Source organism: Marmota marmota, unplaced genomic scaffold (assembly GCF_001458135.2).
Source record: "Marmota marmota marmota unplaced genomic scaffold, marMar, whole genome shotgun sequence".
NCBI lineage: Eukaryota > Metazoa > Chordata > Mammalia > Rodentia > Sciuridae > Marmota > Marmota marmota.
In genome coordinates, this window is record NW_026000082.1 from 30,760,803 (window position 1) to 30,787,829 (window position 27,027).

General features: G+C 43.7%; 1 protein-coding gene and 2 pseudogenes across 8 annotated transcripts; all 3 read left to right on the forward strand.

The window, feature by feature from the left end:
• The first annotated feature begins 130 nt into the window (after window positions 1–130).
• On the forward strand, window positions 131–26,970 carry Bsdc1 (BSD domain containing 1). Of its 8 annotated transcripts, none has more exons than XM_048815833.1 (12): window positions 131–201; window positions 732–792; window positions 6,468–6,655; window positions 8,134–8,147; window positions 8,982–9,151; window positions 10,782–10,836; window positions 12,644–12,759; window positions 13,167–13,235; window positions 13,402–13,480; window positions 16,030–16,509; window positions 23,563–23,666; window positions 25,447–26,970. In XM_048815833.1, the coding sequence occupies exons 1-12, from the start codon at window positions 146–148 to the stop codon at window positions 25,477–25,479; spliced, it is 1,425 nt and encodes a 474-aa protein (XP_048671790.1). In that variant the 5' UTR covers window positions 131–145; the 3' UTR covers window positions 25,480–26,970. The 8 variants fall into 8 exon arrangements, with proteins under 8 accessions (XP_048671790.1, XP_048671791.1, XP_048671793.1 ...); XM_048815835.1 differs by lacking the exon at window positions 131–201 and adding an exon at window positions 416–471; XM_048815834.1 differs by lacking the exon at window positions 8,134–8,147 and having other exon boundaries at window positions 6,468–6,584; window positions 8,933–9,151.
• LOC125620446 lies at window positions 6,160–15,131 on the forward strand (annotated as a pseudogene).
• Window positions 14,625–16,001, forward strand: LOC107141998 (annotated as a pseudogene).
• Window positions 26,971–27,027: the final 57 nt, after the last annotated feature.

Consider the following 27,027-nt stretch of genomic DNA (forward strand, 5'->3'; position numbering starts at 1 on the left):
CCGAAGAGACAGCCAGCAGCTGCTACGCAGCTGGTTTCACAAAGGGGGGCGGTCCTAGCCGTGCGCTCTGGGATCCAGACGTTCGAGCCAGCCCCCTCCCTTCCTCCGTCTACTCTCAATTCGACGTCCAGCAAGTCGGGCGAACATGGCCCACAGAGGCCACCGTATCGGATGTCAGCGGATACCCACCAAAGAGTTAAGGTTTGTGGGGGCGGGACCTGAGGATGGGTCTGAATAAGGATTGAGCCTAGAGATCAGAGGCGGAGTTTAAAGGCAAACTCCGGACTGAAACTGGACAGAGCTCAGGGAGGCGGATCCTAATGATGGAGCGGGGCGGGGATTAGGCTGAGGACGGGGCCGACGCGCGGATTGGGTCGCGCGCTCCGGGGCGGTGCTTGAGGGGGCGGTGCCGTGTCGGAAGTCAAAGGTCGGTAAATAGTGGTGATGTCATGCAGGCAAGATGGCGGAAGGGTGAGCCCGTCATTCCGCTCCCAGGCGTTGAGGCCTGAATTCTCTCAGGGTTGGGGTGCTGGGCCAGGGTCCCGGTGGGGAAGAGGAGAACAGCGCGGGCGTGGACGGAGATGAAAAGGCTGAGAGGAGTCGCGGTGTGAGGGGTGGGGAAGTGGCCTGCAAAGCCTGGGCCCGCCGGCCACATCGGAGGGGGAAACCGCAGATCACTGGGCGGGCAGGAGTCTCACCGCAGGACCACCAGATGTATCTGTCTTCCACAGGGAGGACGTGGGGTGGTGGCGGAGCTGGCTGCAGCAGAGCTATCAGGCAGTCAAAGAGAAGGTAAGCCGGGATCCCCACCGCCTCGTTGCAACCTGTTCCAACCAACCCTGCCCGACTTTTGGGCCTGGGCTTCCCAGAGGTGGACCTGGGCCCTGCCTTTCAGCCTCTACCGGCCTACGGAAGGACCAGCCCTAATGCAAACCAGTGTGATACTAGTCACAGTGAAAATGACGATTGTGTTAAAGCTGGAGCGATCCTGTCCTAGGAATCCATAGGAGGGTGCAGTTTATTCCAACTTAGGAAATTAACAGCTTGCTCGTGGAAGAGAGAACATTTGATATAGACCTTGAAGAAAAAGAATCCTAGCAATGAAAAAACTTACTTTTATCGCCATCCAAATATTAGAGTATATGCCACAACCGGCACTCTCTGACAGATCCTGAGGACACACACCTTAACCAAACAGATATAGTCCTGGTTCTCACAAAGCTCACAGTTTGGTGAGGAGGCATCATTAACCAAGTAATCAAACAGCTGTTTTAATTACTTCTGGTTAAGTGCTGTGAAAGGAAAGTACGGAGCACCCTGTCTAATCTAGTTCTTCTCTAGAACACACTAGGGAAGGTGTGGTAGGGAAGGAACCATATCAAAGCCAACCCTGACTAGACAGGATAACAAGCAGGAACCCAGGCCGGAGATAAGCATGTATCATACACACTGGTACCTGAGGAGTTCTGTCTAAAACAGATTTCCAAAGAAGGGTAGAGAGAGAAAGAGAAGGGTGGCCAGAGTGTATAGAGGACCTTGAATTTCTTGCTGAATAATACCTCTGGGATGAACAATGTTTGTCCCTGCCACTGGCAATGCCACTGGATATTCCTGTTTTATTCCATGTTAGCTTGTTAAAGTCAGTCCAACTGAATTGTGGAAAAACTAATTACTATTTTCTTAAAGCAATTGAGGTGAGTCCTGCTTTGGGGCAGCAGAGTCCATGAGTCTTCTAATTTCAATTAGCCCCTTCCTTTGGGTACATTTGTTTTCCTGCTTTGGCCTGTGTACTCCTGTATAGCTTCTCAACTGCAGTCTGGCAAATCTCAGAAAGCCCTGAGTTGTTTATTTGTTGATGAGGATCAAGAGAGAGAACTTCACTCTTAAGATTTAATCTAAGAGGCCTTAAAGTAGTGTACTTCCTGTTGAGCAAGTTCCTGAAGAAACATTCAGCAAGTGTTGTGGGAGGGTCTCCTGTAGGTTTCCCTCAAGGGAAACCTTAACTTATGAAAAATAGGTAGAGAGTGGAATCACAGTGTGATCAGCCTTCCATCTTCGTTTTTGGTAATTAAAGCACTATTTCTGCCTTTTTGGAAAGGGAAGACTTAAATTTCCATCTTTAGGTATTAGGCAAGTTATTTAACCTCTTTAGACCTCAGTTCCTCAAGAGTAAAATGGAAATAATAATGCCTACCTAGTGGAATTATAATAAAGATTAAATGATAATGTATGTAGGCATTAAGAATAATGCCTAGCATATTCAGTATTATATAAGCATTAACTATTTTTATTAAGCACTGAGAGTGATGGGGACTTTAGGGACCACCTCCAGTCCATTTTTTCTTCCATTTTTTTTTTGGTTTTTGGAGCTTTCCTGGCCTTGCTTCCCAACCTGGCCCCAGCGAAACCACTCTTTTCCCTGCTGCTTAGCATACATGCCTCAGAGCCAACACTTCTGAGAAGATACACTTTGTGCTATGTCCTGTGTGCTCTTATATGTGCACACATGAGTATACATATAGCTAGAGAAGGGCACATTGCTCTTTGGCTTCACCAAATTCCCCAACCTCTGGGCCTGAGTGCTCTCCAGCACTCAGTTTCTCTTCTCCTCCCGTTGACTTCAGAAACTTCTCCTTTAAGTCCTTGTTCAACCACTTTGTCTTGTCATTTCCAGAAGGCAACCTCACATGCTTTTTGTTTTTTGAGGTCAATAAGCATGATCTTGCTCAGTTCCCTCTCCACTTCTGAAGCCAGCACTGGTAAATTTATCTGTAGCCACACTCAACTTTACCTACTGCTTGCCAAATCCAGTGGGTGTTTTTTAGCTCTTATCTTCCTGGACCTTTCTGCTGCATTTGACACTAGTGAACGCTCCCTTTTCCATGAAACTTTGCTCTTTTGGCTTTTGCAACATGATTCTCAGTTCTCCACATACTTCTCTAGACTTTCCTTTCCTAACTGCTCATGAGCTCCTCTTCCTCTGCTCCCCTCTGTTAGGTGGTGTTCTGAGATCCTCAGAACACTGCTTCTGTTCACTCTTCCAACTTTTCCCGGGTGATCCCTTTATGTTAAGGTGATTACCAATTCTTTCCCCGATCTTCAGTGTTCAAGGCTAGCTCCTGCTAGACAACTATTCCAGCTATCCCATGGTCTCCTCAAATTCTACATGCCCAAAGTCAGTTCCACAATCTTTTCTCTAAACTTGCTCCTCCTTTAATATTTTCTCACTTAGCCAACTGCACTGCATCTACACAGTCACCTATTTTTGTATTAGTCACTCTTCCCTGTCCTTTTTCTGCCCTCACTGAACATATCTATTTAATCACCAAATCTTCCTTTTTTGCCTAGTATTTCTTGAATTAATCCCATCTTTTCCATCCTTAGCAGCACTGTCCTTATTCATTTTCTTATATTTTTTTTACTGGATGATTGCAGTGAAGAGCCTCCTGACTGTTCTTCCCTCTTCCAACTTATTTACTCTTGCACCCGTCCTCCATGTCAGTCACTAGAGTGGCCTATTGAAAATAAAAATCAGGCCAGGCGGGTGGCGCATGCCTGTAATCCCAGCAGCTCGGGAGGATGAGACAGGAGGATTGCAGGTTCAAAGCCAGCCTCAGCAAAAGTGAGGCATTAAGCACTCAATGAGACCCTGTCTCTATATAAAATACAAAATAGGGCTGGGGATGTGGCTCAGTGGTCACATGCCCCTGAGTTCAATCTCTGGGACACCCCCACCCCCCGCCAAAAAAAAAAGAAAAATCTCATCATGACTCACTCTCTTCAAACATTTGGTGGCTACTCATAGGTGTCCTTGGCAACCTTTCCAGCTTTATTCCTCACCGTTTCTGCTTCACATTTTATGTTCATTAGGACTAAAATGTTTATAGGCTTCTGTAAACCCTACATCCAGACTTTCTGGCTCCTAGTCATTCTTTTTTTTAACCAGAGATTGAACCCAGAGGTATGTAACCACTAAGCCACATCCCCAGCCCTTTTTGTATTTTATTTCGAGACAGGATCTCACTGAGTTCCTTAAGGCCTTGCTGAATTGCTGAGGCTGGCTTTGAACTCATAATTCTCCTGCCTCAGCCTCCTGAGCCACTGAGATTATAGGCATGCACCACCACATCCGGCTCCTATTTATTTTTTTTAACTATTATTTTTTTAAAATATTTAGTTTTTAGTTGTAGTTGGATACAATATTGTTAATTAGTTAATTTATTTTTATGTGATGTTGAGGATCAGACCCAGGGCCTCGCCTGTGCTAGGTGAGCACTCTACTGCTGAGCCACAACCCCAGCCCTAAACCATGATTTTTAAAATATTTTTAAAATTGTATTTATTTATATGCAGTGCTGAGAATCGAATTCAGTGCATCACATATGCTAGGCAACCTCTCTGCCACTGAGCCACAACCCCAGCCCTCCTATGGCCTACTTCAGGCTTCCCTTTACCAAATCGTCCCAAGTTCCCTATAATATACTGGTTACTGCTTTGCCATTGCATCAGCCTATGGAGTGAGCATTTTCCCAATAGACTGTAACTTTCTTGAGGGCAAGCAGCATGTCTGTTCATGTCTGTCCCCTCAGAGTTCAATCTTGTGGGTAAAACAACATCAAACAGTTGTACCTGTATAATTTAAATTGCGCCAGTGCACATACATTTAACAAACAACATTTTTTGAGTACCTCTGTATGCCAGGCTCTGTGTCAGACATCAGGAAAGCATCAGTGAACATGAAAACCTTGGGCTTTGTGTTCATGGAACTTACAGTTCATCTAGGAAGATAGACACTGAGCAGTAATCTGGAGTCTAAAATATGGCAGATTTTAAAGAAGTAAGGCCAGAGGAGCCAGCTGAACCTAAAGAGGAATCAGGGAAGCTTCTCTAGGGATGTAGCATAGAAGCATAGATCTGAATGATGAATAAGAGTTAACCAGTTTGGGGCTGGGGTTGTGGCTCAGCGGTAGAACGCTTGCCTAACATGTGTGATGCTCTGGGTTCAATCCTCAGCACCAAATAAAAATAAATAAATAAAACAAAGGTTTAAAAAAAAAAGTTAACCAAGTGAGAGAGTTCATTCATTGTTTGCTTACTTATTTGCTCTGGAAAATTAGAACTATGCTTCAGGGAAGGGAATAATGTATTCATACTTTTTGAGGTAAGGAGAATGCTAGGACATTTGAGAAATCTGAGGAAGGCCCATTGGAGTTCAGCAAGGGTGTGCAGTGGTGATTGATCCTGTGTAAAATGAGGGGGCTTTGCAGGGTCGGGGAGGAGAGTCTGCCAGAGACTAGGATTTATAAGCCTCATAAATGAAGGTAAAGATTTTATAATTACTCTTAAGATGGTGTGTAAACATTGAAAAATGTAAAGCAGGGAGCACCTTGGTCTGCCCTGACCAATAAAGTGCCCACTGGGTGTCATAAGGAAAATGCAGTAGAGGAGTCCACATAAGAGTAGGATGATCTGAACTAAGGTGATGACACTGTGGATAGACAGAGTGAAGTAATAAATAACCTTTCTGACTCTGGGACTGAGACCACATGATAAACAAATGACCCCTCTGCCCCCAATTAAGGAATCTGATGTCTGATACTGAGGCATGATTCCTTTTTCCTAGAGAAGCCTCTAGCTCATGCATGAGACTGCCCCACTCACAGACTTCCCAGGCTGATGAAAGTTGGTGGGCCCTTCCCAGAAAAACTAACCACCACAACACTAAAAAACATGCTTTATAAAGTACAGGTGATTGATCCCATGTAAAAGGAGGGGGCTTGTAGGGTGGGGTGAGCACAGAGATGTTCCAGGAAGGCATCCTAGAGGTGGTGAGTATGGCACAAGTAAGGTAAAAGCAAAATGTAGAAAGCAGTGAAGGTCTGCTTTCTCAAGCTGGCTCCAAGTGCAAGGTAAGAAACAGATTGTTTGGTAAACAAAAGTATCAGGCCCAAAGGAGCTTTTTTTTTTTTTTTGAAGCTTTATGCATGTGGAATGGTACAGCCAAGGAGGCCTCAGAGAGAATCTTCTCTTACTTCCTTTGATTAAAAAAAATCACCCACCTGTCTCTTGTTACTTGAAATTTGAAACACATATAACTTAAAGCATATCAAAACAACTTATCAAAATATTTTTTCAGACTCGGTGGGTCTCCTTTCCCTAGTGTGCTCTTGTGAATTGCTGATCTGGTCTACTGTCCATCCTCATTGTATAGGGGGAAACCAAGGACTGGGTGAGACTCAATTATGGCCACGTAGCTCAGTCCCTCTACTGAGTGGCAGGAATTCCCTTGCACTCTCTGCTGCCAGGTAATCCCAGGTCATGGAACTAGACAAATGGGCATTGTTTCCAAGCCCAGATTCTTACATCACTTGAGATTTCCATGTGTCTGGAACTGAAGAAGCACAGGTAATAGGAACAAGGACTGGTAGAATCTGCCAGCTCTGTCATCCTTCTCTGTCCTCCCATAGTCATCCGAAGCTTTGGAGTTCATGAAGCGAGACCTGACAGAGTTTACTCAGGTGGTACAGCATGACACAGCCTGTACCATCGCAGCCACGGCCAGTGTGGTCAAGGAGAAGCTGGCTGTGAGTACTGCCCATACTTCAAGGACTTGCCCCGGGATCCTGGTGGGGACTCCCAACATTCCTATCATTAGGTGATTATTTTCCCTCCTATAGGGGGGAAATACGTGGATTATTTTTCCTCCTATTTTGAAAGAATTATGTTCATCAAGCAAGTATAGTAATAATTAACTCCCAACTTCTGTATTCTTTTAGCAAGGTTTCATTAGCAAAGTCTCATTGTAAAAAACTTAGAAAATATGGAAGCAGAAAAACAGGAGAGTAAAAGAAAAGACAGGACCAACCTAGAAACACCCATAATTCTATCTTGCAAAGATAACTATTGTTAATTTATGTTTTGGGGACCTATCCCTGTGTTCACTTTCTTTAAAACTGTGATCAACTGAATACCATGTTTTGTTTGTTTGGGGGGAGGTACCAGGGAATGAACCCAAAAGTACTTAACCACTGAGCTACATCTCCATCCCTTTTTATTTTTTATTTTGACACAGGGTCTCACTAAATCAAGTAGGGCCTCACTTAGTTGCTGAGGCTGAATTTGAATTTGTGATCCTCTTGCTTTAGCCTCCCCAACTGTTGGGATTACAGGCTTGTGCCAGAGTGCCTGGCCAATACCATGCTTTTTAATCTATTTTTTTTTTTTAATATTTATTTTTTAGTTTTAGGTGGACACAGTATCTTTATTTTACTTTTATCTGGTGCTGAGGATCGAACCCAGTGCCTTGCACATGCTAGGGAAGCACTCTACCACTGAGCCACAAACCCAGCCCTTTTTAATATTTTTTAAGTTGTAGATGGACACAACACCTTTACTTATTTTTATGTGGTGCTGAGGATCAAATCCCGTGCCTCACACATGCTAGACAGGCACTATACCACTGAACTACACCTGCCATATTTTCTTTTTTTCATATTTTCTTATTAATAAAATATTGGAAAGAACCAGAGGGTGAGTATGGTTTTTAATATATAGTGCAAGACTGCCCACAAGAAAATATTTTTACATATTTTGGGCCAACAAATATTCTCACTGGACCTATTTTTATTAATCAGAGATATACAATGGAATCCTTTTGTGAGATAGGAGTTAAGATTCTGCTCTTTGTTTGTTTGTATGTTTTGTTTTCATAGTACTGGGGATTGAACCCAGGGTTGCTCTACCACTGAGCTACATCCCTACCCCTTTTCACTTTATTTATAGACAGGATCTTGCTAAATTTGTGAGATTGAACTTGAACTTGAGATCTTCTTGCCTCAGCCTCTTGAGTAGCTGGGATTATAGTCATGCTCTGCTGTATCAGCTAAGAGTTATAGTCTTTAAAAAAAAAAAAAAAAGAAGTATTTTGTTTATTCATATGCAGTGCTAGGAATCAAACCCAGTACCTCCTCACATATGCCAAGCAAATGCTCTACTACTGAGCCACCACCCAAGCCCTAGGAGTTAGATTCTAAAGTCAGTGTGAAAAGCAAAAATTGTGTACGTCTCTTAAATTTTTTTCTTTTTCTTTTTCTTTTTCTTTTTTTTTTTTTTGGTGCTGGGGTTTGAACCCAGGGCTTGTGCATGCACTCTACCAACTGAGCTATATCCCCAGCCCTTAAATTTCTAGTGAAGTACAGTATACTTTTTTTAAAAAATATTTTTATTATTAGTTGTTGATGAATTTTTAAATTTTATTTATTTATTGGTATGTGGTGCTGAGAATCAAACCCAGTGCCTCACACATGCTAGGCAAGTGCTCTACCACAGAGCCACAATTCCAGTCCAAAATACTGGTTTTTAAATTCCAATTTTTCCATTAGCATTGGAACACGTTGCAATTTCTTCATTTGATCACTAGCTTAGTCAGTGACCTTAAGGACTAGAGGTTATGTTCTGAAAATCAAGTTTGAAATTGGGTATGGCGGCATGTGTCTGTAGTTCTAACTACTCAGGAGACTGAAGCAGATCTCTTGAGACCAGCCTGGGCAACATAAGCAAGGCCCCATTTAAAAAAAAAAGAAAAACAAGTTTGGGGGTTTTCTTGGCCAACCTTATTTTATTGAATCCTCTGATAAAATACTGTCTGCTTGCTAAACACAGCTACTGATGAGCATGAATGGTAGATGGTAACCTTCCTGAATGGCTCTAGGTCTAGCTATTACCACAGACACCACTTATTTATTTTATTCATTTATTCCTTTCTTTCATTTAACAAATATAATTGTATGCCTGTGCCCAGGCTCTACGATAGGTTCTAGATTTAAAATGCTTGAACACCTTAATCTAGAGGAAGGGGTAAAGGGTTGTGAGCACTTCCCTGATGCCTACACATAGTATACCTTTGCCCCTGATGCTTCACCCCTTACTCCAGATTTCAGCCTGTTCCTGGGGCACTTGCTTCCTCTATCGGTTCTCTCTGCAGACTGAAGGCTCCTCAGGGGCGACAGAAAAAATGAAGAAGGGATTGTCTGACTTCCTAGGGGTGATCTCAGACACCTTTGCACCCTCGCCGGACAAAACCATTGACTGTGATGTCATCACCCTGATGGGTACACCCTCTGGCACAGCTGAGCTCTATGATGGCACCAAGGTATTCCCTGAGCTTCCCATACAGGTGCTGGGCTTTAGCCTCCAACCTCTACCTGCAAAAGCAAAACATACTCAGGCCAAAAAACAAATGAGTGTATATAGCTAAATTGAAGAGCACCAATAAGGAAAAGATAATTATTGTTTTTCTAAACCCATAATTCCATCACCCAAAGAGAACTCTGATTTCTTGCTGGTATATAACCTTCCTTTTCTTATTTGTAGGTAAAGATAGTTTGGGCTTTTTCTTTTCAACAAAATACACACTTTATACAAGCAGTTTTGTTACCTGCTTTTAAAAAAGTATACAACACACTATTAGCATTTTTCCTAATCACTATTGCTTTTTTTTTAGTTGTAGATGAACACAATATCTGTATTTTATTAATTTATGTGGTGCTAAGTATCGAACCCAGTGCCCCACACATGCGAGGCAAGCGCTCTACCACTAAGCCACAACCCCAGCCCCATCACCATTGCTTTTAATGTCTTTAAATTCTTACAAATGAATATCGCATTGCTTATTCTGTCATCTCCCAAGTATGTACTTTTGAATTCCTTTCAACTTTCACACTTAATAAAGACACTTTGGAGAACATCTTTGGGGGCCATGATTTTCTCCACATTTAGGTTATTTAAGACTAATTTCCATTAGGAATAAATTTCCTGTCTTCAGAACACTTACATCAACAACCATGGTAGTGTATTTGTGCTATATTTTATTTTCTCATTATGGCTTTTCCTGTTTCATGAATTGCTTTCTGCTAAACTCACAGTGTGGCATCATGGCTGATGGGCCTTCTTTCTAGTTTTTTTATATTGAATTTCCATTTCAAAGATACTAATTTTTCAAGAATGTTTTTCAGCACTGACATTAGTGCCACCACTTAGTGAATGTGTGAGCAGAATTGTGAAAATCATTCAATAGTGAGATTTTAAGTTATAGTAACGGTGACTCACTACCAAAACCATTTGTTGAAGTTCTGGTACAGACTGACTCTTCCCTAAGGAGAACATAGCTTATAGTTCATTTGGCAGATGGTTATAAAATTAAGAGATTCTTTTTTCCCCCCAATGCTGGGGATTGAATCCAAGGCCTTACACAACCTAGACAAGACCTTATCACAGAGCTACATCCCCAGCCCAAGAAACTTTTTTATTTTTTATACAGTGCTAGGGATCAAACCCCTGGCCTCATACATGCTAAACAAGTGCTCACTAAGCTATACTCTCAGCCCATGAAATTTTTGATGAATGATTATAATTTTGGAATAGTTACATTATTTTGCAATTTTCCCTCAAAGTTGGACTTTATTAATACATTTATATTTCACATTTTCCACATTCACATATTTCAGAAGCATTGTATACATATAATTTTGTAGACTGATTACACTATATTTTCAGTTCCCAAGAGTAGAATACTGTGAGACAGACCATTTTTCTGGAAACCCCAGTTTGGGATTTTAGCCTAGTGATAACAGTTTTTATGGATAGTGCTCTATAGGTTTGGTAATCAAATCAATAGGAAAAGAAGCTTGAGTTGTAGTTGTTTGGGTATGTTGCAAAGGGGGTGCTTTCTCTGCCCAGTATCCACCCCAGAATTTCTGTTCTCTGTTCTCTTTTGCTTACAGGCTCGCCTCTATAGCCTGCAGTCCGATCCAGCAACCTACTGCAATGAACCTGATGGTGAGGGGGTAGCAGTGAGGGAGGGCTTATTGGAAAGTTAGACTAAGAATAGAGGGTGTGGTCTTTGAACCCTTTTTGTCTCCGATAGCAGAGGCCAAGTACCTGTTATATAGAGGGACCAGAGTAGTGATTGTGAGATGGGTTGATGGTCCCTTTTCTTCCCTGAACCCCAGCTCTCTTCACTGCAGCTTTGTCCTATACAGAGACTTCACTCCTCTGGTCCCTCATTCTCTCTGTTTGGCCTCCCTTCTAGCCCTTATTCCCTGCCTGCCTGCCTTCAGCTCCTGTTCTCCCATTTGCTAAGCCCCTATGTCTGTGCTGGGAACTGGAGACTAGAAATAAGTGAAACCTTCAACCCAGCCCAGCAGGCCCAGGACCACACTGTTGGAGGGAGAAATAGGAAGAATGAAAGAAAGCAGAGATAGTAGAAGTAGAGTGACAGTTTCCTCAGAAAGACAGGGACAGTGAGAGCTCAAGGAATGACACCTAAGGTACTTCGAGAACATAGGAAGTGACACTTGAATTGAGGTTTTAAGTATGGGTTAGAAGTAAACTGATTTTACTCTTAGAAGCGGAAAAGGATATTCAAGTAAAAGCAACAGTATATTTGATGATCCAGAAAGAACAGGGAGCCCCTAACTTTTGGTCACACTGGATTAAAGAGCCCTTGTGAGGGAATAAAGGCAACCATTCTGCTGGTGGCGCTTGATTACCCAGTTTGAATTTTGTCCTACAAGGTTCGAAGTAGTGTTCTTTTTAGTCACAAAGGCCTTAAAACTATTGAAAATAACAAGCCTTCTCTCTGCAATATTTTGTGTACAGTATGGGAATTCTTCAACCCTTTGAAGACCCTAGCTTTAAAAAGCCCTTCCACAGAAAACTACTAAAGAGTTTTGAGCCCTGGGATTATCAGACTTCATTTTATAAAGCAACACTTGAGGCAGTACTATGAGAGACAAAATAGAGACAAAGACTGGAAATCCAGCTAGGATGCTTCATAGGAATTCTCATCTCAGAGATAAGGCCAGGTCTTAGAAAGAGGCAGGTGGAACGAAGAGGAAGGTATGCATGTAGGAGATGGGGGAGGAAGTGGAGTCAACCAGAGGATAAGAGAGGTGTCTGGGGAGATCTAGGATGGCTCCTGGATTTCCAGTGGATACCTGGAAGGGAAGAAAATAAACATGTTGTGTTTGCAATTGAATCTGGAGGCCAGGAGGGTAGTCCAGGTTGCAAAGAGAGAGAAATTTTCAGTGGGAGAAGGTTGGAATTCATGGTTTAGTGGAGATAGATTTTAGTAGAAAATAGAAAGTGAAGACGGGTAAGGAGAGAAAAGGAAAACTAGAAGCCCATAAAGATTCAGATGGAATAACCAGAGAGCGGGAGGAAAAGAACAAGAGTGAGAAGCCAGAGGGACAAGGGCTTTCAGGGAAGGCAGTGGCCCTCACGGCATAAACAGTGGTATAGCCACGTGAGGGAAAACAGAGAAGCAACCAACGGCTCTGGCAATATGATTCCACTAGTGAAGTGACCTCAGACAGCTATTTCAGAGGGAGATTCAGTAGCCAGCAGAAATAGGAGAAAACAGAGAATACAGCCTTTTCTGAAGTTCACTTAGCTGCCGCATTCTGATCCCAGTAGCGCCTGTATACCTCTTCACCCTGCCTGATCTCCCACTTTGGGCCAAATGGTTTTGAAAAAGCCCATAAACTTTTCTCATTGTCCAAATCCAAGCTTAAGTATGTTCTATAGGCCCAGGGTTCTTTCCCCAGACCCAGGGAACTGACCATCAGTGTCTGCCCCTCTGCAGGGCCCCCGGAAATGTTTGACGCCTGGCTTTCCCAGTTCTGCTTGGAAGAGAAGAAGGGGGAGATCTCAGAGCTCCTTGTAGGCAGCCCCTCCATCCGGGCCCTCTACACCAAGATGGTGAGGTCCCAGCCAGTAGGACCTCACCTGGCTCCAGGCTTGAGGTTTCGGCAGGTGGGAGGGACCTATGCAGTGGGAGGCAGTGGGAGACCTTGTAGAGCCAAACTAGCCTTGTCCTGAGCCAACAATCTGCATGGAAGAGACTGATTGGCTAGGCTTCTTGCAGTCAGAGCATGGTGAGAAATGGAAGGGCCAGCACAGCCTGATGGGAGTTCTTTTCTCCTTCCTTGGCCAAGCTGGGTCAGGAGGTTAGGTCTGGCTGAAAATGAGGGTAGGCTTTGACAATCAATGCAAAGCCAATTCCTGTGTCTGAAATCCAGAGCAATTGGGAACAGACTGATGAGACTGGGGACAGAGACTCTGTATACCATTTCAAAATCCTCACCTCCACCTTCCTCTCCCTCCAGGTTCCAGCAGCTGTTTCCCATTCAGAATTCTGGCACCGATATTTCTATAAAGTCTATCAACTAGAGCAGGTATGCTGGTCTTGCCTGGGGAGGTCCCTGCTCAATCCTGGGGAACATAGACTGGATTTTGTTGAGACAAGAAAGGGAGACAGGGTGCCAAAAGTTCTGGGGTCAGGACCAGGAGCTGGGAATAGAGTCCCCTGACCATTTCTGGCCATTGCTTCCCCATCCTCAGGAGCAGGCCCGGAGGGATGCCCTGAAGCAGCGGGCAGAACAGAGCATCTCTGAAGAGCCTGGCTGGGAGGAAGAAGAAGGTAAGAGGTGTTTAGATATAATAGGCAAGTGACAGGCTTGTCTCTGGGACTCTGAGGTCTGGAGAGTTGTGGTGCCCCAGAGGAGAGTAAAGAATAAACAGTGTATGTGCTGAGCATAGATGGAGCTAACAAGGGAATATCGAACAAGGTTGGTGAAACCCCAAGTTTATATTCAGAAATCACAGGTATCAGGTAAAACAGACTGCCTTGCCAGCCGTGGACCAGCTGCTTCATAGACACTAGGGAACACATTGAAAATCCAGATTCCTTCCTAACCTTCTAAATAAGACTGTAGGAATGTGGCCAAAGGTATATTTTTTAGCAGCCTCCTGTGGTGATACTAATGCCTAGACAGATTAGAAAGGGAGCTGAGCATCCTCTACCTGGTAGTTCAGTTTAGAATGGCATGTTGGAGCCACCCTGATGACATGATTATTACACTTTTAGTTAGTGCTTATACTACATGCCTACTCTACACTAGAGGCTTTACATGTGTAGTCCTTACCACAGTACCATTATTCCTCATTCCCAAATGAGGCAGGTAAGTTAAAAGTGAAGTGGCTTGGGGCTGGGGTTGTGGCTCAGTGGTAGAGCACTCGCCTAGCATGTGTGAGGCCCTGGGTTCGATCCTCAGCACCACATAAAAATAAGTAAAATAAAGGTATTGTGTCCAACTACAACTAAAAAATAAATATTAAAAAAAAAGTGGGGCCAGCCATGTGGGGCGGGCTTCTGTGGGGCGCTGCCCATGGTCTGTGGGCTGGCCAGGCTGTTGGTGCAGCCCGTGGGTCCCTAAGCTACAGTAGCCCGCCACTGGAGGAGCTGGTTGCCCGTGGCAGGCCTTTACGGACCTTCCTCCAGCACCAAGCAGGGTCAGAAGCCCAGAAGTTCAGGAGGCTGGATTTGGTAGTGGTCACCAAACTCCTGAGCTGTGGGAGACCGAGCACTTGCTGCACGATGAAAATGAAGATTTAAGGAAACTTGCAGAGAATGAAATAACTTTGTGTCAAAAAGAAATAACTCAGTTGAAGCATCAGAAGAAACTGATGAGGGGCTAGGGATGTGGCTCAGTCGGTAGCGTGCTGGCCTAGCATGTGTGCGGCCCGGGTTCGATCCTCAGCACCACATACGAACAAAGATGGTGTGTCCGCGGAAAACTGAAAAATAAATAAATATTAAAAAATTCTCTCAAAAAAAAAAAAAAAACTGATGAAAGTGATTTGATCCTGGAGGTAACTGCAGGGGGTCAGGAGGCCATGTTGTTTACTTCTAAGATATTTGATATGTATCAGCAATATGCTGCATTTAAAAGATGGCATTTTGAAACCTTAGAATACTTTCCAAGTGAAATAAGTGGCCTTAGATATGCATCTGCCAGCATTGGCGGTTCAGAAGCCTATAAACACATGAAATTTGAAGGGGGAGTGCATAGAGTACAGAGAGTGCCAGGGACAGAAAAGCAAGGCCGCATCCATACTAGCACCATGACAGTGGCAATATTATCCCAGCCCACTGAGATTAATCTGGTGATTAATCCAAAAGATTTGAGAATTGATACTAAGCGAGCTAGTGGAGTTGGGGGTCAGCATGTAAATACCACGGACAGTGCTGTCCGGATTGTTCATCTTCCAACAGGTGTTGTTTCTGAATGCCAACAAGAGAGGTCTCAACTGAAAAATAGAAATGGCTATGAAAAAGTTTGCGTGCAAAGCTGTACAATATGCGTCTAGAGGAAGAAACAAGTAAAAGATTACAGTGCTAGGAAGATTTAGGTTGGAACTAAAGGAAGATCAGAGAAAATAAGAACATATGATTTTCCACAGAACCGGGTCACAGATCACAGAATAACAAGTCACTGCATGGTCTTGAGACTTTTATGCAAGGAGATTATCTACTGGATGAACTTATACAGTCACTGAAGAACTGTGCTGATTATGAATCTTTATTAGAAATTGTTTCCAAAAAAGCTTAGGTTGATTTGTTATTAAAGTATTTCATGCACTCAGGAAAATACTATAGCACATCAGTTGTGCATACTCATGAGTATTCTCTTTAAAAAAGTGTTTATAATGAGAAGCAATATACATATTCATAATGCATAATTAATGTAGATCTCCCTCAATGCATTAGTAAAACATTCATAATATGACTGCTATAAATCTTGCGCTCTTCTGTACAAGAAGCAGATTAACTCATTTGTTTTCTGTAAAGTCCTTAAAATTAAATATTTTAATATTAAAAAAAAAGTGAATTGGCTTGCTCAGTCATAGACCTAGTATGTGGCAGAGCCTGACCTGAACCCTGAAACTGACCCACTTTCAAGTCTTGGCTTTCCAACTTTTACATTACCTTAAGCCACATTGCTGGCAGGGCCCGGAGGGGCATGTGGGACTGACTAGTATGGAGTGTCTGCAGAAGTACCAGAGGGTGGGATGGAGAGAAGTGGCATTTGTCTTCATTGGAGTAAACTTGGGTTGAACTTGAGAGTTCCAGGGTTGTCGTGAGGCTAGTTAGAGTATAATATCATTTTCTCCTACCTTTCTCTACAGAAGAACTTGTGAGCAATTCACCCATATCTCCAAAAGAGGCAAAGATTCCTGTGACCATAACTTCCACACCTCCTGAAGGAAGACCTGCCCCCCAGAGCTCCTGTGAAGAGACTCCTGTGATCCCAGTTGAGCCCCAAGCAGAGGTGACTCCATCAGAGAGCAGTGAGAGCATCTCCCTGGTGACACAGATTGCCAATCCTGCCTGTACACCTGAGGCACCAGTGCTTCCCAAAGACCTGTCCCAAAAGCTGCTTGAGGCATCTTTGGAGGAACAGGGCCAGGCTGTGGATGAGGGCGAGACTGGTCCCCCACCCCCAGTTACCTCCAAGCCCCTAACTCCTGCTGGCCGCCCCAGTGTTCCAGAGCCCAGGCCTCCAGCCAGAGTAGAGACTCTGAGGGAGGAGGTGCCCACAGACTTACGGGTGTTTGAGCTGAATTCGGATAGTGGGAAGTCTACACCCTCCAACAATGGCAAAAAAGGTAGGTCTGGAGGCTCAAGGCGGGGTGGGGAGGTGGTGATGTCTGGGCAGGGCAGGCAAGAATTGCCACTTAATAAGGCATATGTGTCTCTTTGTCCCTTGTCATGATCCTAGTAGCAAATTTCCTTCATTTGTGATACCTGAGGAGGAGGAGGACAGCTGCTATCGATTGTTTATTAACATATTTCATATTCCAAATATGTTTATTAACATATTTCATATTTCATCAAGTCTTAACATGCACATTTTATAATAGTCAGGATTATTTTATAATAGTCAGGATTTTTTTTGGTACTGGGATTTGATACTGGGGTGCTCAACAATTGAGCCACATCACCATCCCTTTTTATATTTTATTTTGAGACAAGGTCTTTCTAAGTTGCTTAGGGCCTTGCTAATTTGCTAAGCCTGGCCTTGAACTTGTGATCTCCTGCCCCAGCAGAGCTGTTGGGATTACAGGTGTGTATCACCACACCAACTCCAATAGTTAGTATCTTAGAATCCACAAAATAAGGTTTAGGTTAGGTCCTGTGCTAAATATGTTATATGGCATTTAATTTGTCACTTACATCTCACAAAACAGTGAGGACGGTATTAAAATTGTCCTTTTAAAAATGACGAAAGTGAGGTCCAGAAATGTTAAGTAATTTGTTCAAATTCTCATGACTAGGAATTGGCAAGATCAGATTTAGACCCAAGCCTGTCTGACTCCAAGGCCATGTTCTTAACTACCGTACTGCTGATTTCTATCTTTTGGATAATTCAGTCTTGCCCTGAGTTAAGAATCCCTGTATGTTAATGTCAAGGGTCTTCTCTCCTGTGGAACCTTAGAAAAGTTGTTCAACTTTCCAAGGCTTTTGTTTTAAAGAATGAAATGAATACTCATGAACTTGAAAACTTGAACTTAGGGTGCACCAGCTTGAGTGATAGGGCTTCAGTTTCTTTTTTTCCTTTTTTTTTTTTCTGTACTGGGAACTGAACCCACAGACGCTTTACCACTGAGTCACATACCCAGCCCTTTTTTTTTTTTTTGAGTTTTATTTAGAGAAAAGGTCTCACTGAGTTGCTTAGCGCCTCGCCATTGCTGAGGCTGGCTTTGAACTCGTGATCCCCTCCAGAGCCACTGGGATTACAGGTATGAATCACAGCGCCCAGCTTAAATTTTATTTTTTAGTTTGAGTGAGCATCTTGCAAAGTTGTTAAGGCTGGCCTTAACTTTGCAAACTTCCTGCCTTGGTTTCCCAAGACTGGGATTACAGGTGTGCATCATCAGGCCTGGCAAGCTTCAGTATCTCTGTAATTGAGTTTTAGACCAGAGACTCTGAGTTTATATCAAAAAGCAACCATTTTAACTCCAGGAATTAAAGGACAAGAACAGCCCTGCTGTCAGCCTTTTTGCCTTTTTCAAAATCCCTCTCCATAGACTGCTGATCATCAGCAAAACTGCCCTTCATCCCTTGACACACATATATGCTGTCATCACTAACACTTAGTACCAGTCACAGCCACAAAGCTTAGCCAGCAAGTGAGGGCTGGCCTGCTGGGCAGTGAGGGACTGGTTTGCTACATTGGATGGGGAATGGGCCCCACCCAAGTCCTACTCGGCTCCCCGATGGAAAGCTTCAGTGTTTCCAGTCTCCAAAACAGTGCTTTCCTTCTGACTGACTCAGTGAGGTCATACATTGAGCTCCTACCTGCTCTTTATGAGACACTGAGGGGGGAGGGGCAGAAGTGGCAGTCTTTATGATGAAGCATGAAGCAGTCTGGGACAGACTTGGTCCCGAAGGAGTTCAGAGAAAGAAGGAATCTCTGAGCATCAGCAGATGTTCACCGAGGAGACAGGCATTGTGTAGGAGATCTGGAGAGTTTGGGACAGGTGTGGGGAATGGTGGTCCAGTTTAAGGGCACATTTCTGTATTGTCTCCCAGGATAGGGAGGTACAACAAGAGTGGGTGGGTTGGCTCAAAAATAGAACTTAAGAATTTAACAACTTAAATTGGAGCCAGATTGGGCTTGGTACCCTAAAGCAGCACAGCAGTTAAGGGCTTAGCCAGTTCTGGGTTCAAAGCCCAGCTAGCTCTCAAGCCTTGTAGCTTCAGAAAAGTTAAGCCTCTGTTTACTTGTCTATAAGTTGGAGGTAATTATTTTGCAATAGATCTTGATCAGAAAAAAATTGGGGTAGAGCCCTGCTTTGGGGAAGGTAACATTCTCTGAGCATTTTCTGTGTCTACGTCTATGCTAAGCCCTTGATATGTTTGTCAGTCTTCACAAAAGCCTTCTGAGATCTGTGCAGTTTCTCCCCTTTTTCTACTGGTAGGAAACTGAGATCAATCACTGATCCAATAAATATTTAGAAGAGTGGGAAGTGGTCTTATGGAAGTAAGGTGATGGGCCTGACAAGTGCAGTGGGGTTGGTAGACATGGATATTAAGTGAGACTGTCAACCCTGTTGTATTTTGCCTAGCCATACTCAGTTGCTCGGTTACGGCACAGAGCAGATGGGAGTTGGATTTAACCAGAGTTCAAGTTTAATCAGATGTAAAAAAGAAAGAATAAACAGGAAAAGAAAAAAGTCCAACTATATGCAAGAATTGATCAGTGATGATTCCTGAAATCTTAGCTGGGTAAAAATGAGTAGTTTGCTTCTTTCTGATAACTTTCACATGTGTTTTTAAAATATTGCATATAAGAAGTCACCCAAAAGAAATGGTTAGAATAGTGGTTGTGAGAAAATGAGGGATAGTGAAACAGGGTTAAAGAGTTATGGGTTCCATTTGGAATTGGGTGGCAAAGAGGGTGATCAGAAAAAATTAGTCATGTTTGGAAACTGGATGAAACTGGGATTATGGAGGAAGTACAGTGAGAGCTCTTTACTACTCTGCTGTGCTCCCTCCAATCCACTAGGGCTTGTGAAAGGAGGAGCTGGGTATACCATGCAGAAGACCCCTGAAAGCAATTGTAATCAGTCAGATAGGGGGAAGCCAGGGTCTTGGACTAGGCTAAAATAGTGGGAACATAGTAGAGTGAGTAAATTTTAAAGGAACAGAGGCTTGGAGACAGAGTGACTCCTATGCCCACATCCTAGGAAGGCATTAGGCTTAGTCCTTGGGTGTAGCAGAGTCTCTTTGAGTTGCCTAGCCATAGGGTCTCCCAGGATGATTCCTGTCATTGCAGAGTTGCTCCCACCAGTATTTTGTCCCTAGGACCTATCAAATCGAAAAGACTGCACCTACCTTGCTCAGCTTCTCAGCAAGGGCAGAAAAGAGGAGTTTGGGGCAAGCCTATGGCTTGTGGCCCTGGGTTGAAGGCCCCACTTCAACATTGACTATGAGACCTGAGAGCTGTTTTTGTGTCCATTTCTTATCTGAGGAAGCAGACAGCCAATTAAACAGAATAAAATCAGCTGTGAGTGACAGCACTTTGAAATAGTTTTAATAGCAAAACAAAGATGATGGTCCTGGCAGGTTAGTGGTCATGGATTTTATGACCTGAAAACAAAACAAAAAGCAGTCAAACTCCATTATGAAGCCTTAAATTGCATAGCTCATGTCTCTGCCACATGCACAGTGGAGATCTTAGTATGCTTTTTTTTTTTTTAATTTTTTTTGTTGTAGATGGACACAATATTTATTTATTTATTTATTTGTCTATTTATTTATTTATTTTTATGTGATGCTGAAGATTGAACCCAGTGCCTCACATGTGCAAGGCAAGGGTGTACCACTAAGCTACAAAAAGTATGCTTTTTGTGTGACAAAGGGAGGAGGAGGCCAGTGGCAGGGAGCACCCCTGTTCCCATCTCTGCCACCAAAGCTTTCATTTTCTCATCTGAGAATTGATACTGTCGCCCACCCCAGGGGGTGGATGTGAAATGCTCTAGAAATGTTAGCTTATACTCTTTTCTACCACTAGAAGGGTTTGCCATGGCATTCAAGCCTAAAGAGGGAGTTTCAAGTTCTAGAGGTTAGGGGAAATTGTCATGGCCACAGCCACAGTTCTGAAGTGAGAAATCAGTCAGCAGTCTGACCCACAGGAAGCTGCATTGACAGGTAGGCAAGTGCCACTCAAGCAGCCTAAAGGCAAGGGAAACTTAGGTGCAAGGTCAGAAGAATTTAGTCTTGGTTACAGATCTGCTTTGACTTGGCTGTGTTTCCTTGTGCAAAATTGTTTAGTTCTGAGATGAGACCTTTAGAACAAATAGAGCTCCATTCCATTTATTAAATATCCACTATTTCTGTATGTAACCAGCACTTTACACTCATATTTCTTTCTTTCTCTTTCTCTCTTTTTTTTTTTTTTTTAGTGTGTGTTTGTGTGTAGTGCTGGGGATTGAACCCAGGGCCTTGTGCATGTGAGGCAAGCACTCTACCAATTGAGCTATATCCCTAGCCTACACTCATATTTCTAATTCTTTTTTTTTTTTTTTTTTTTTGTGCCAGGGATTAACCCCAGGGATGCTTAGCCACTGAGCTGCATCCCCAGTCCTTTTTATGTTTTATTTTGAGAGAGGCTCTTCCTAAGTTGCTTAGGGCCTTACTAAGTTGCTGAGGCTGGCTTTGAACTTGCAATCCTCCTGCCTCAGCCTCCCAAGTCGCTGGGATTACAGATGTGCGCCACCATGTCCAGCTCATATTTCTAATTATTTTTTCTTTTCTTAACCTTTATTTTTTAAAATTTATTTTTATGTGGTGCTGAGAATCGAACCCTGCCTCATACGTGTGAGGAAAGCACTCTGCCACTGAGCTACAATCCCAGCCACTCATATTTCTAATTCTGATGCCATTATTTCTCAAATTGCAGGCCTGGGTCTCCATGGAATCACCCAGGTACCTGTTGATAAAGCAAAATCCCAAGCCACCAAGTAGACCTGATGAAGCTCAAGACAGGTGGAAGAGGTTGGGAGTCTGCTTTCTATAAGCTTCCCAGTGGCTCTTTGAAAAAAGGATGTTGTTTTTTTTTAAGTTTTTTTGTTTGTTTGTTTTTGTTTTTGTCATGCTGGGGATCAAACCCAGGGCCTTGTGTATGTGAGGCAAGCACTGTACCACCTGAGCTGTATCCCCAGCCCTGGAAAAAGGGTAGTTTTATCTTATTTTGTAAATAAACTGAAGGCCAGGATAATCTGCCCAGGGTATACAATAAATAAAGGAATAAGTTTTCAACCCTGGTCTGCCTGACTCCAGAGCCCATGCACACACTACACCACTTGTGGCAAAGAAGAGAGGGTAGTGTGGAATACCTTGTGTGTGTGGTATGTAGGCCTGGGCAACTATTTATGTAGTTTGCTTCTTTCTGATAACTTTCACATGTGTTTTTAAAATATTGCATGTAAGAAGTCACCCAAAAGAAATGGTTAGAATAGTGGTTGTTACGTTGTGACAGGCATTAGAATCACTTAGAGCAGGAGTTGTGGTAAAATTGGTCTGTGTGGGGCCAGATCGTATATACTGTAGACTTCTTGGGCCATACAGTCTGTTTTAACACTACTAAACTCAGCTATTACCACATTAGAGCAGCCACAGGCAACTTATAAACAAATGGATATGGCTGTGTTCCAAAATTTTATTTCCAGAAATAGATTATAGGATTTGATTACAGACTATAGTTTGCCAACCACTGGTTTAGAGAAAGGGTCTGTGAATATCTATTAGATGCTGGCTATGTGCTGTAGACACTAGGAGTACATATGAAAATAAAGAGCCAGTGAGGGTGGCACACACCTGACATCCCACTTACTTGGGGGCTGAGGCAGGAGGATCACAAGCGCAAGGCCAGCCTCAGTGACTTAGCAAAACCCCATAGAAAAATGAAAAATAAAAGGGCTAGGATGTAGCTAGTGGTAAAATACCACTAGGTTCAATTCCCAGTACCAAAAGAAAAAGAAAAAAAAACAAGACTCCTGCCCTTGTGGAGCTAGCCCCTCTATTATTAGACAATAAGCATAGTGTGTCTGATAATGTTTTAGAAAATACAAAAAAAAAAAAAACCTGAAAAAACAACAAAAAAGCATAATGAGAGTGATGGGTTGTAAAATGCCAGTCAGGGTAAGCCACCTGTAGAAGGTAAAATATGAAAAGAGGTGTAAAGTGGGTGAGGAAGTTGGCTGTATATAGGTATCTGAAGAGGAGTACAGTACAGGGGACAGCTACTTAAAGGCCCTAAGGTGGGGATGACCCTGGTGTGTCAGGAAGAGTCAGGTCAGCTGAGTAGAACTGAAGGAAGAAGGAGAAAGACACACATTGTTTCTTCTGGTAGATTTCTGTGGCTCCCTGGGAGCCTGTGGGCCAAAGTGCTTCTCCACTCTTTAGTAACCTTTTTTTTTTTTTTTTAAAGTTGTAGATGGATATATAATAGCTTTATTTTACTTTTTTATTTTTATTTGGTGCTGAAGTTCAAACCCACTGCCTCACATGTGCTAGGAAAGCACTCTACCATTGAGCTATAATCTGATCCCTAGTAATTAGCTTTTTCTCAAAGAGTTTTAAGAATGTTTTGTCATGCGTATAAAATTCTTCAGCCTAACTTAAAAGCCATATCATTTTCCAACATGTATCTATACCATTTCTTTTTCTTTCTCTTTCTTCTTTTTTTGGTATTGGGGCTTGAACTTGGAGGCACTTTACCACTGAGTTATATCCCAGCCCTTTTTATTTTTTATTTGGAGAAAGGGTCTTGCTAAGTTGTTAAGGCCTGAGGCTGGCCTAAAACCTGTGATCCTCCTGCCTCAGCCTCCTGAGTTGCTGGGATTACAGATATGCGCTACCACACCCGGCTATTTTTCTAATTCTCTGTTAGTGGACTTTTAGATTGTTTCTAAGTTTTCATCACTATACAACAGTACTATAATGTACATCCTTTTGGCTAAATTTTTTACTGAATCCAGGATTTTTCCTGATTCCTAAAAGTCAGATTGCTGAGCCAACGTGAAAGTAGATTGTAAAGGTTTGTATTGTGTATTGCCAACCTTTTTAAAGATTGCCATCACACCCAGCTAAACCTCATTAGGTACCCACCTACCCCCCACTTCTGCCTTTCACACTGTCCCTCCTGGTTCCAGGCTCAAGCACAGACATCAGTGAGGATTGGGAGAAGGACTTTGACTTGGACATGACCGAAGAAGAAGTGCAAATGGCACTTTCCAAAGTGGATGCCTCCGGTGAGGTGAGTGGGTGTGATTGGCCACAGGCAAGCCAGCCTAGTGATGTCAGGGTCTGAGAACTCTCCTCATCAAGCTCACTGTCCTGTCAAAGTAGATCCCTGGACCTAGCTGAGGTGGCAGGCTATAGGAAGAGAGCTGGGACCTCCCACTCAGGTCCATGACGATCAGCAGCAGCAGGTTCTGCTTCCCATCAGTTTTAGGGTGGATGGAGGGAGAGTTCTTAACCATTGCTCTGAATCACACTCACCTCAGGAACTACTTAGAAATAATAGATGCTGGGCTGGGTATGTAGCTCAGTGATAGAGCACTTTCCTAGCATGCCAGAGACTCTGGATTCAAGACCCAGTACAAAGAAAAAAAAAAAAAAAGAAAGAAAGAAAAAAAAATGTGGGCAGATTAGAGAGACATATGAAGGCTTTGATTTTTCATGTTGGGAAACTGAAGCCTCAGGGCAGGTAGTAACTTATAAGAATATTTTGCACCTGTTGACTTCACTATACTTAGGACATAGAAGGCCCATGGTACCCTGTCATGCCACGGAGACTTACTAGCTTTTTTGTGTTTTCACAGTCTTCTTTAAAACCTGACATGCAGGCTGGGCATGGTGGCACATTCCTGTAATCCCATTGGGTGGGGGAGGCTGAGGCAGGAGGATTGCAAGTTCAAAGCCAGCCTCAGCAACTTAATGAGGCTCTAAGCAACTTAGTGAGACCCTGCCTCTAAATAAAAACTAAATAGGGCTGGTGATGTGGCTCAGTGTTTAAGTGACCCTGGGTTCAATCCCTGATACCAAAAAACAAAAAAATAAAACCTGACAAGTAGCCTGGACATGGTGGCACATTCCTATAATCCCATCTACTCAGGAGACTAAGGCAGAAGAATCACAAGACCCTTTCTCAAAATACATTTTTTTCTGGGTGCAGTGGTACACACCTGTAGTCCCAATGACTCTGGAGGCTGAGGCAGGAGGATCACAAGTTTGAGGCCAGCTTTAGCAACTTAGCAAGGCCTTAAGCAACTTTAATGAAACCCTTTCTGAAAATAAAAAATAAAAAGGGCTATGGATATGGCTTAGTGGTAAAGTACCTCTGGGTTCAATCCCAGTACCAAGGCAAAAAAAAAAAGAACTGGGGATATAGCTCAGTGGCAGAGCACCACTGGGCTCAATCCCCAGTACTGTGAGAAAAAAAAAAAAAAATCCTGACGTGCAGCTTTGAGCAGAGTCATTCTATAAAGCCATCATTTCAAACAGCAGGTGACAGTAGGCCTAAGAGCAACAAGGCAAGAGAAAGTTCCCTGGGGAGACTTGAGCTGGGAGTTAGGATGCTGAGCCCTTAGTGAAGATCTCCTGAGCACCTATAATCCACTGCTACCCTGCTTTCAGTCACAGGACCACTCTGAAGTTTTCTGCCTTTCTGAGGCATGGCCTTAATTAAGCTCACAGGAGACAAGGTTTCCTTAAGGGGTGGGTTTACTGGTTTCTTAGGCAAGGTGCACCCCTACAGTGTCCTCCATTGACTATGGTGGAAGCATTTCTGATGGGTCTGAAACAATCCGAGCAGCAGGCCTGTCCCTCAGGCAGAGGGCAGCTCTTCAACCCAGACATATCCCAACTTACTCCTTAAGACTAAGGGTTCACTCTTACAGATCAGGGTATGGCTCAGGGTTGGGATAGAGGGCAGCTATCCAGAAATGGAGGCAGCTTTGCTCAGCAGGAGTCTGGGCTTGACAAAAAGGAGTAAATGTATGTTTGTGCTCTTCATTATTCCCTCCCATTTGCAGCTAGAAGATGTAGAGTGGGAGGACTGGGAATGAGGGGAACCAGAGCACACAGCTCCCCCACTCACGGCACCTCCCACCTCCCTCGCTCATCTCAGCCCAGCCCTGGATGACACTGACTGAGAATGTCCCCCAAATGGCCTCTGCCATCCAGACCTCTGGTGGCTCCCTGCTGGTCCTTTGAGCCTCTGCTCACACCTGGGAAGGGGCTGTCTAAATCCACGCCCAGGACTCTGACTCCTGCCAACCTTAGGATAACCTAAGGGTAGGACACCACCCCTCACCGGAGAGCCTACATTTCCCTGCTGAACACTCACTGCTCCTGGGGCCTCCTGCTGGGAAGCCCCAAGGGGCAGCTCCAACCCTTCTGTGAGCTGACAAGCCGAAGCTGAACCACCGGTCTCTGGGAGGAAGCCACAGCCGCACATGCTGTCCACCCACAAGCAGACAAGGAAGGCAGTGCCACCTGCCCTTGGCTAAACAGGGACAGCAAGCACATGTTGGTTCCTATGCCAGTGGATAAAAGGCACTCATCTCTGGGAAATTTGCCTATCTTGGGAATCTTCCCCTCCCAGGCATTTTCCATTCCTGGAAAGGTTCCTTGGGATTCAGAATCTAGAGACCAAACCCTAACCCACCTCCTTCCTTTCCTCCAGACCCCACTGGGATGTCCCTGTATTTTTCCAGGGCGGCTTCATGTCAAATGCACCCAAGTCCTTAGCCCAGCTGTGCCAATGCAAGGGTCCACTCTTGCATTTCCTCCTCTCCTCAAGAAGGGAGGGGGCCACTTCAGGCCCCTCTGTGCATTGCCTGGCAGGACACCTGGTCCAAGCAGCTACCCACCTCGACTTCCCTGTAGCTTAGGACACAAGCCAACTACCAGCGGTACAGAGCAGTGAACACAGGTGAGGTAAGACCAGCTCCTCCCACCTCAGCCCTCTGCTTCCAAAGGGATGTGCCGGGGCAAATGTCCTGAGATTCCCTGGGCTTCTGCAGAGGCTCTCCTCCTGGAAGACGGAGCCAACCTGTGGCTCCCACCCTCCACTTTGGTGAAGCCACATCTCTTATGGGGGGTAGTGAGGGCTGCAGGGATTCCTGGAGACCCTGGTGCTTCACGATGCAGCTCTCGTGATTCTTGTACATAAGCTGGTGTGTCCACCAGTGATTTAAAGGGATTGTGGTCAGGGATGCCAAGAGTGGGGCACTGTGTATCAAATGTTGAGTGAGGGGGTGGGATGAAGAGAATACTGATTCCTTTTTTTTTTTTTTTTTGATGGGATGGGGTTTTTCTCTTTGTAATTATTTCTTTAGTTTAATTAACCTTTTGGTTGTTTGTGCAATATTATATATTTTAAATTATAATGCATCTCCCCAGAGTATTTTGTAGCCAGGAAAAGAAAAAAGGAAAAAAAAAAAAAAAAGATTCTAACAGCTGTTAGTTTTGTAATTAAAAAGGAAAGAAAAAAGAACTTTGTCCTGAACCTTTTACAGAATTGCCGTTAACAGCATTAAAGAAATTCAACAGAAGCCAGAAGGTGTCTGGGGATCTGTTTCTGTCCCCCAAGGCAGCTGCACTGGAGCCCA